Source organism: Chrysoperla carnea, chromosome 1, assembly GCF_905475395.1.
Source record: "Chrysoperla carnea chromosome 1, inChrCarn1.1, whole genome shotgun sequence".
NCBI classification, from domain to species: Eukaryota; Metazoa; Arthropoda; class Insecta; order Neuroptera; family Chrysopidae; genus Chrysoperla; species Chrysoperla carnea.
Genome location: NC_058337.1, coordinates 66,040,487 through 66,050,678, shown reverse-complemented (window position 1 = coordinate 66,050,678; position 10,192 = coordinate 66,040,487). Strand labels below are relative to the sequence as shown.

Below are 10,192 nucleotides of genomic sequence, written 5' to 3'. Positions count from 1 at the left end.
AATATTACAGACAATGTCTTACAAATACCAAACAAGAGTTTTCAGGAATTAGAAAAACTTTTTAAGTCTTTTGCCTAAAATATTTCCACAAGGGACTATTTATTTCTATTTTTATTTTTTTATGTACAGAATCAATAAGGTACGTACAATATATATTAGACGTGAAACTTATTAGAGAAGGTAGCAGGAAAAAGGCGCCTATCTGGCCGAGATATATTCCTCGGTCGTTGCGTACTTTTTACTGCGCACCAGGCTATATCTTTTGTTTTCAATTTTTTGCCTGTTTTCAACCAACAGCCTGATGCGCAGTACAAAGTACGCAATGACCGATGACTAGACCCTGCCCAAATAGGAGCCGTAAATTCAGCCAGGGGGGCTTAAAGCTCAGCATAGGAGGTTTCACGTCCTTATATATGTATATATGTTCTTGGGTAAGTATTTTAAATTTATGCTAATGATTCAAATTAAATACTTGAAGTTTAGTAAGTTTGAAACTGGAGCTTATTGAAAATTTTATATACTGGGTCTTTTTGGGTAATAAAAAAAATATTTTCTTTTATTAATTGATTAATAATATTTTTATAAATTAATATACTAATTTTTAATTTGTTTACTAACTACAAAATTATTTTCAGTATTTAAAATAGTTCCAACTTTTAAATTTACTTCGTCTAAAGTCTTTTGGGCCACTTCAGTAGCATGGATTCGTCCTTCTTCTAATATGTCATATATATATTGTGGTCTTGACAGATAATTATTAATTTTCTCACGAATTGGTGCCAAATGGTTAGCCACTGCCTCAGCCACAACAAGTTTATATTTTCCAGTATCAAGTTTCTTACTATTTGCATCTTGATAAATTTCTTCCATACTTAATCCGGTTAGCATTGAATGAATAACCATTAAATTTGAAACACCCGGTCGATTTTCAGCGTCGTAATATACTTCTGAGGTAAAATCTGTAACTGCTTTTTTTACTTTTTCTAAAATTGCATCACTAGTATCACTCAATTGTATACGGCTCTTAGGATCTGGTTCAGATTTAGACATTTTTTTTGTGGGATTCCGTAAATTTCGTATTCGTGAACTTGTGTCATCTGCAATAATTGCATGAGGTATTGGAAATGTCGTCCCGTACTTGGTATTGAAAATTTTTGCTAAATGCTGGGCCAATTGTATCTGTTGGGCTTGATCTTCACCTACAGGAACATGCGTGGCTCTAAAAATATATTTAATCTTCAATTACTTCTAAAATAGTTCAATCAATCAATTTCTTACTTATGTACTAAAATATCAGCGGCTTGTAAAACAGGATAAATAAACAATCCTAAAGGAATATCTTTTAATTTTTCTGATTTTTCTTTGTACTGTGGTAGATGTGCCAGTCTAGCCATTGTTGTTAAACAAGATAGTTGCCAACACAATTGAGTATGTTGGGGTACCGTTGATTGTAAAAACAGTGTACTTTTATCGGGATCTATCCCACAGGCTAATAATGTGGCAGTCATTTCTAAAATCCGTTTTTTAAGTATTTCTGATTCCTGCAAAAATGATTTAATTTTAAAAACATTATTTAAAATCTCACGGAAGTGTTTTATTTAACCTGTGGTAAAGTTATCGAATGTAAATCAACAATACTAAGCGTAATATTCGAATGTTCATTTTGAATTTTGACCCAATTTAAAATAGCTCCTAAATAATTGCCTAAATGTACACCGCCCGTTGGCTGGATACCAGAAAAGATTCTTTTTTGAAAATTTACTTCTGCCTAAAAATTAATATTAAAATCAACTTTAGTTTTACCATCGTAAAAGAAAAGCTTTAAAAGCTTTTTACCTTTGTACTTGCTTTTCGAATTGTTTGAGATATAAAAATTTTATTAATATTTTTTAATAATCGATAACCTCCAATGCTCATTTTTATTGTTTATAACCTAAAAATATACTTTTCGTAATTATTTAGTATTAATTATCACTTAATTGTTGTAATTGAAATGGGTATAGTTCATGAATCAGCGGTAATTAATTTTACAACGGGTTTTGAGTTTTTAATACCTATATTGATAGGAGAAAAAATTCTAACTAATAAATTGGTTGAATTTTCTCCCGACTCCCAATGATAAGTCACAAATCTCAAAAAAAATAATTTGTCAACAAAAGAGAGTACCTAAAATCTTAAGTATGTATTAAATTAATGCCTATTAATTTATTATTACCTGTGAACTAAGTTGCTAATTAAGGCTAGTAGGCTAATCAAATAGAATCCATAAAAACCGTTTTGAGGATTTAATTACGTGTAATCCGAGTTTGTCTAATTCCAGAAGGTGTGCATAATTTTTGGAAGTAATTGTGCATATTTTTGTTTTTTTTTCGACTTTCTAGGTTCAAAATTGACCGAGATATGCCAATTTTTAAATGGTGCATTTTTTGCTTAGTCAATTAAATGAAAATGTAATAGATTCGGCAAAAATTGAATGAAAAATTCTGTCTATGATTGTTTTGTTATTCGATTTTTGCGGATCCCATTTATTTTTTGAAAAAATGTTCTAATAAAAATTAAGTACTCATCTAACAGATTTCGAACAAAAACGGATCTAATTGATCATAGTCGATCACTTGGTCCTGTTGATTGGGCCGCTTATTTATTACTTTCAGATTAACTTATAAAACTTCAATATTGCTATTATTTTAGGGAAACGTTATAAAAAATTTTCGATTAATGTATAGGTAATCAATCGGAATGGATAGGAAATTGAAATTCCTATTCATTGATTGAATGGGAAATTTTCTATTCATGAATCTGACTTTTTTTATTACGGTTGGTAAAAAAGCTTTTTAATCGAGTTGGAGCATTTTTAGTGAGAGAGTGCAAGGTAAACGGTCAATTAACATATTCTCATATCAAAATCACTATCAGATTGATTGATATGATTGAAAAAAATGCTCTACTTAAATCGACTAAAAATATTAATTACCAAACAGTAAAGATTCGAATAACGCGCTGTATAAGGCAAAAAAATAAAAAAAATTATTATTCAAATTTACAATTTTTATTTTTATTTATAAAACATTGCGATCTCAAATGGTATACACAAAATATAATAATATTTGTTTCTTGTTCGAAAATAATTACAATTTAGCTTTCGTTGTTTCACTTTCCAAAACATTCTTCATGTCTCTTAAAGATTGAGTAAGTGAATCAGAAAAATTATTGACATTTGTCTCAGTAGTACTAAACGATGAACAAGCCATAATTAAATCATTATCGCGTACATTATAACAACAACCATATCCATTGGGCACAAGTGGGCCATAACTCATAAAAGAATAACACATAGAAGCAACTTGACTTGTAGATAAACGGAAAGTAGAACTGCGTAGAAAAGCAACATCTTTATATAATTCGTGTAATGGTAATTTATTTTCTAACGCTAATAGTTTTAATCCCAATAAATGTCGATCGCAGCCCTTTCCATTAATAGCCTGTAAAAAAAATTCCAAATGTATTTGTTAATAAAAAAATGTTTTAAATTTTTGAACTTGTTTTAAATTATAAATATAATTAAATTTCAAAGTTTTCGTAGCTTCTTCGGAAATACGAACCGGGTAACGCAGTAAACCGCTCTCACGTGCGACGCGTAGGTGCGCTCTACTACTTCATGTTTACCTAATTTCAAAGAGAAAAAAAATATCCAAGATCTATGCGCTACTATTGTGTGATGTAAAATCCAAACCGTTTTCCATTACCCAGGAAAAATTTTCAAATTTTGGTCGAGGTTTTTCTGAATAATATTCTAAAACCAATTTTACGTACAAAAACAATATTTTAAATAAATTCCGGGTACTCGGGAATATCAGAAAAAAATTCTCTGATACGAAAATGCTTATTTTCCCGGGTATTTCCTACCCTGGATATCTGGGACAAAAACCCTACTGAAGATCCATCCGTTTTGAAATCAACTTATTCGTGTCCAGCTAGCTCTTATACAAGAGCGTTTTCATTTTAAAATTATACATGCCATTTGGCCAAATGTCATTACATTTAGTCCATTATTTTTTAAACAACAAATACGCAAAAATAGAGCCGTTACTATAGGTTCGCATTCTCATTCATATTAAGTATTAAGTAATATAGAACGGCTAAATAACTTTTCCGTAAATAATTTTTTTGGAAAATATTTTTGTAGTAAATTCATTACCAGGATATTTAAAAATGAATGGGTTATTTACCTTTGCAACATAATTCTTGTGTGAATTAACTGCTTCTCTCAATGCAATCACCTTATTTGAATTACTCTGTTCAGGATCCAACATAATTTTTGCAAATTTTATTGATTCTATTGAACAAGACCGTATCGCCTCTGTACGACCATCAATAAATTTTCTTAAACTAGCTGATTCATAATGAGCACCCGGTGTTTGATGAATTCTATTAAAAATAAAATTTCTACATTAAGTCGAACTTATGCAGAGAAAATCCGAATTATACTACATTATAATTGAAAACATTCTTTTTTCAATTATAATGTAGTTTTCTTTTTTGAAAGCAGTTGTTGCATCCCCCCCTAACCCTTAATTTTTCGGCAACTGGAATATATATATTTGAAAATTTGGTAAAGATATTCTTTGATATAATACTTTTTTCTGTAATTTTTATTTTTATATTAAATCACTGTACAACTAACATATGGTTTCATGTAACTATATACCATATAAACATATTACTTCGTGTTTTTACCTACGATTAATAAACACTCTACCCTCGCCGTTTCCTTTATAAAAAATGTTTTTTGCCCTCTTAATATTTTTTTTGCCTGCTACGTATTTTTTTTAACATCCTTTAAAAATATTTCGATTATACAAACCTGTAAAATGCTAATTGTATCGCCATCTGGAAAAAACTGTCAGGGCTTAATTTTTGCGATTTAATATAATTTTTTCCATAATCCGTAAATACATTCACGTGAATTGATAAATCGCTGATCACCCTAAAAAAAGATTAATTTTTATTAAATTTGAGATGTCTAAACAGAAAATTGAAATTTTTTGTTTTAAGTTGAGGAATTCGGGTTATTTAATTGTATTCTGCTAATAGGTCGGGTAATTCTAACAAATAAACTGGTATTTTATAATGTAGCCTTCCTTTTTAAACACTTAAAATATAGAGATACTTTTCTAATTCGAAATACGAAACTTTGTGCGGTCGTAAATGTTGCATAACGCAGGAGGATAAAATAGCTCATATTCGCGTAACTGATAGTGATAGAAGACAAAATAAATTTTAGCATTTGATTTCCGCCAAATTTATTAAGAGTTATATAAATTTGCCTATATATCTCTTACCAAAAAAACTTAACTACCAAAATGAATTATATTGTTCTGTGTTGTATTTACACCTACAACCCTATCTCTATTTTGAATTTTCAAAAGGGCAGACTGTATTCTGATATTCCATTTTTTTCTTAAAATCATCCGGATGGTCTTTATATATTACCTTAATCCAGATAAGCACCAACCTCTCACGCAATACTATTAATAAAATTTAAATAATTGAATTTTTGTGATCATATCCATTAGCTGATTCACTTGTAAAATAGGTTTATTTCAGAAAATATAACAAAAATAATTTGATCCTGAAGATGGATGGATTGCTTTACAAGAAAAATAATGTTGTTTTTATACCCTGTATATATGACATATAACAGGTTATATTAAATTTAGTCCCAAGTTTGTAACCTTTATCAATATTGATGCAACAAACAATGGTATAGATGTTTATAAAATCACCTAAATAGCATGTAGCTTCCAAAAAACGAAAAACAATTCCTAATTTTCTTTAACTTTTTTTTAATTTTTTATTTAATAGATATTCTTTAAAATAATAATTGTAGAAACCCAAACACCGAATTCCTTATCTGGGTTTTATTTATATTTAGTCATTAAATATAAATTTGTTTACCTATCTATAAAATCGCAAGCCTTTTGTCTGTAAGTATCAATTTCTGCATTTGTTTCAAATTTTAATGGACAAATTTCTGTAACTCCAGCTGCACAGTTTATTCCTTTCGATAAATCTTGCTTTCTGGAAAAATCCATAAAAAATGATTCTCGGAATGTTAATTTATCGTCGTTTGGTCTTAAGTTTAGAATGGAATCTAAAAATTTTGTCTTTAGAAATTAAAAATATTTTTTAAACTCGTGGTTATAGGTTTATTTGGTACACGCGATAGCATCCAGCTAGGAGATCAGAAAAAAATTATTAATTTAACCACTGTCACCAGCTGAAAACTTATATCTCGAAAACGTCGGATTTCTTACTCAAGTGTAGAGTAAACAAAGGTTTTTTATTATCACAAGAATGCATGTCAGCTACTTACATATAAATTGTGAAAGAAGATAAGCGGCTTATACATAATTACATTGAATTAAGAAAGAAAAATATTTCACACAATGACAAATCAATAAAATTATCGATTAAGTCTCCAGCGTACAGGTAAAAGCAACTTTCTCGCTAGTCAGATCGTTCGGATACATAACGAAATACTGAAAGATCATATAAAAAAGTTGGCCTACCTAAAATTTGTTCTCGAAAATGTTGCTCATTCTTAGACTAAAGTTTATTTATGTATCCGTAATCAGATAAATATACTTATTCTTCTTAATATTTATATACAAATCACCTTAATAAAATACTTACATAAATTCAACAATGTAATCAGTTAAGGTTGCTATTGGTTGCCCTTCACTTGGAGAGTGTTCATAGGTTATTCCATTAATGCCATCTTCACTTACTACAAACTAAAATATGAACATATTTATCAATCAATGAATTTCCAACCAGGTTCTTTCTTTAATTAAATTTTTAGAAAAAAGAATTAATAAATAAATTACTAACCTGCATAGTTTTATCAAACCAACGATTATTAATGTTACCTTTTGAAGCCCCCCCATGAATGAGTTGGTGTGCACCTAAAGATTCTGCACTCAAATTATTAGGATTTGGTAATGCGTTGTCCAAACACATTAAGAATAAACTAGTTTCAATTGCATCAATCGATCGTTCATTCTGGATTCCAACTATGATATTAAAATATGCATTCATTAGTAATTGTTCTCAATTAAACAAGTCGAAAGTACCCCAGAATACTTTATGGAAATTAAAATATAAGTCCCTAAATCTTCAAACCATCGCCATTAAAAATTCCAATGGGTCTAACATTACCCTATCAACTGCTTTTGAGTTATAAAAAACAAATGCATGGCTTATTTCAATTGCGTTATACAGAAAGTCTCAAAATTCATGAATCGAAGAAATTTTAACATTCTCCATGAAGGAAGACACTCGATGCGGTAGCTGTTGTATGAAAAAATTATTTCATCAAATCTAATTATCTGATGTTGACTCCTGCGACACATTTTGCCAGATGTCTCGCTTTACACGGGAGATTTAAATTATCATGAGTCTATAAGTGGAGTCTTTAGACCTAATTTCCATAAGATTTGTGTGGGGTACTTCTGACGTAAAACACAATCTATATTTTCTACCCACTTGATTTAAGTTTCTGGTAAGCACATGCCCAATCATCACGGTTTAGTGCAGATAAAATTCCAATAGGTGTACCCTTTTTTCCACAAGAATCAGCACGAATATTTTTTAATTGTTCTTTTATTTGTGACACGCTAAACGGAGCTCCCTTTTCATTTTGAACTGGTAGTTTATAATACTACAATTTAGAATAAATATATAAAAAATTGGATAATTTTTAGAAAAATAAAATATAATTTAGAATATCAGACGATCCCACATGTTGAGTATGAGTCGAGAATAGTGAAACACTGAAACATTCTATCCATGCCATATTTGTCCTTACAAAGACATACAGCAGACCCAAGCGTGGTATATTTTGACCAGCAACTTCGAACAAAAGCGGAAAATTTCTCAAAATTATAAATTTAAAAAGCCAAAAACTGCATAAAATTTTTTAAAATGTCGAAAAATGAAATTCCTTAATTTTTACATTTCAAAAATGATTATATTAATCGAAATATAGCATTTTAAGTGGAATTAACGAAATATAATGTTTTCGACAATGTTTTCAATGCGACAAATAGCTAAATGTACAAGCATATAATGGAGAGTTAACCACTTATCGTTACACACGGAAAATCGCACACAAAGGGAAAACTTTTGCCACATTCGTAAAAATATATCGTTATTATACTTACAAAGTTATTGGAAACTACAACAATATGTTTGGATTGTAGATTAAAAACTAACTTATCCTTTTTATCAAATGGCTGTCTACAAGTTCCAAAAACTTTTTTATACTGTGACATATCTAAGAGATCTTTACCCATTTTCTCTTGTGGTATTTTGTCACTAAAAATAAATAGCCTCTTTAATATTTTCGATATATACCATATTTTCGATATATATCATATTTTCAACAATTCATAAAATATTTTTAATTATTTATGCTTTCTGCTCGATTTATGTTTTCTTCCGATCGGAAGTTTTAAAAAACATTCCGATTATACAAAATTAAAATTAAATTTATTTTTAGTATCATACGTTTTAAACTTACTTATCGATTTTTATTTTAAAATCAATAGCAGCAACTATCACTTTTGCAGCATATTCTAGCTGAGCATCCAGGCACGCAAAAGTTTGTTTTGGAAAAATTTGCCCTGGACTAGAAAAAATTACAACAGGATCACGATATGTTAAATATGCCGTATCCAACCACCAATCACTTAGCCAATTGTTGAGACTTTTTGCACGTTCCTCCAGTAAACATTGTAATTTTTTTCCATCTTTACATTCAAAATCAGCAAGTAATTTTTCAGTGTTTTCGCATTCTTGATTATTTATGAATGGTTTCACAGTTTGGAAATATGTATCTAATGTTTCTTTTAGTTTCGGTACAGGTAATTTTGGTAAAGTTGCAATCGATTCTTTCTCATTCTTTGCATCACATGCTTTTGTCGAATATTTAGCATTTCCATCACAAAGAAGTCGTATTGCTGGTGAATTATTCTTGATATTTGGACTCATTTTTCTAACAATACCGTTGATAACTTTCACACCCTTCATACTCTACAATACGTGGAAGCTAGCTAACCTTGCAAGTGATATTTAAATATAAGTCTTGATCAAAGATAAATGTGAATAGATTATCAAAGTGAAAGTGAATTTTGTATATCTTATTGAGCCCGCAACATTTTACTAATATGTGACAATTTAAAAGTCCATACAGTAATAGCCAATTAATTTTGACCTTTGGATTGGAAACAATAGATTTAATTATTGACAAAAAATCAGGGCTCAACAATATTGATTAAAATTGATTTTACTGTTCAAATATTATGTACATATACATTAATTGATGTGCTCCCTATTAATAAAATAGAATATGGAAAGGGTAATTAATAAATTAATATAAAATGTAACAAAATAATTTATTTTCAAACATTGTTGCTGCAATTTTTATGCAAATAAAAATGTCAAAACTGTAAATAGAAACGTCACGAATGTTGTACTTCCGATATAATTTATTTATAATATAAAATGGGGAGGCGTATAAACTAGGTAATAATTTAGGTCCCATGATTATTTGTCCTGCAATCGAATGTATTTCATTTACGAAAAAATGTTTCTGACAGAAGTTTTTAGATGTGTTGCAAAAAAATCTCATCAATCTAAACAAGGGACCCATACAAAAGAAAAAAAACGTACCCACATTCTGCTAATTTAGCACTTGTTATATATTTTTCTGAAAGGCTCTGTTCTAGAGATTTTTAGATTAGTGATGTGTCAAATATTCGCATATTTTTTAACATTCGTATTTGCATTTGCAATATGCGAATGCAAATACGCATTTTACAAATGCATTCGCATACAATGCGAATGTCTTTGACCAAAAATCATATTTCGTATCGTAAATTGCAAAATAACCCCAAACTTCACTAATATGTATATAATACGTCATTACTCATATTTTTATCTACGCTCGTGAGAAAAAAAACTCATATTTTTATCTACTTTTCTTACTTAGTTTGCGTGTGAAAAATAGTTCATTACCGCCCTAGTGTGATAATTAATTCAATTACTACAGTTTCTTTTTTAATTTTCTATTTGTCTCAATAATTGCTATGACAATTATCTTTTATTTCCACATCTTATAGGCGTATAT

At 29.3% G+C, this 10,192-nt stretch overlaps 2 protein-coding genes across 2 annotated transcripts; both read right to left on the bottom strand.

Moving 5' to 3' along the window:
- Positions 1 to 612: 612 nt before the first annotated feature.
- Positions 613 to 2,124, bottom strand: LOC123305196 (tryptophan--tRNA ligase, mitochondrial; the record flags this gene model as incomplete). Its single annotated transcript, XM_044886840.1, has 5 exons — positions 2,055 to 2,124; positions 1,837 to 1,933; positions 1,604 to 1,768; positions 1,279 to 1,541; positions 613 to 1,219 (listed from the first exon to the last, which is right to left on the bottom strand). Coding segments are annotated over exons 2-5 (1,116 nt in total), but the record flags the coding sequence as incomplete, so codon positions are not given.
- A 967-nt stretch (positions 2,125 to 3,091) lies between these two features.
- LOC123299218 (carnitine O-acetyltransferase-like) lies at positions 3,092 to 9,292 on the bottom strand. Its single transcript, XM_044881522.1, has 9 exons — positions 8,585 to 9,292; positions 8,226 to 8,379; positions 7,549 to 7,723; positions 6,895 to 7,076; positions 6,697 to 6,797; positions 5,959 to 6,081; positions 4,865 to 4,987; positions 4,230 to 4,428; positions 3,092 to 3,482 (listed from the first exon to the last, which is right to left on the bottom strand). Exons 1-9 carry the CDS (start codon positions 9,091 to 9,093, stop codon positions 3,129 to 3,131), a joined length of 1,920 nt encoding a protein of 639 aa, XP_044737457.1. The 5' UTR covers positions 9,094 to 9,292; the 3' UTR covers positions 3,092 to 3,128.
- Between the last annotated feature and the right edge of the window lie 900 nt (positions 9,293 to 10,192).

Excerpts from the sequence above, each read along its gene's own strand:
- LOC123299218 (XM_044881522.1), bottom strand. The coding sequence starts at position 9,093 with ATGAAGGGTGTGAAAGTTATCAACGGTATTGTTAGAAAAATGAGTCCA. Across the intron at positions 7,724-8,225 it reads TTGTAGTTTCCAATAACTTT|TATTATAAACTACCAGTTCA; the intron begins GTAAGTATAATA and ends TCTAAATTGTAG. Across the intron at positions 3,483-4,229 it reads ACAAGAATTATGTTGCAAAG|GCTATTAATGGAAAGGGCTG; the intron begins GTAAATAACCCA and ends TTTTTTTTACAG.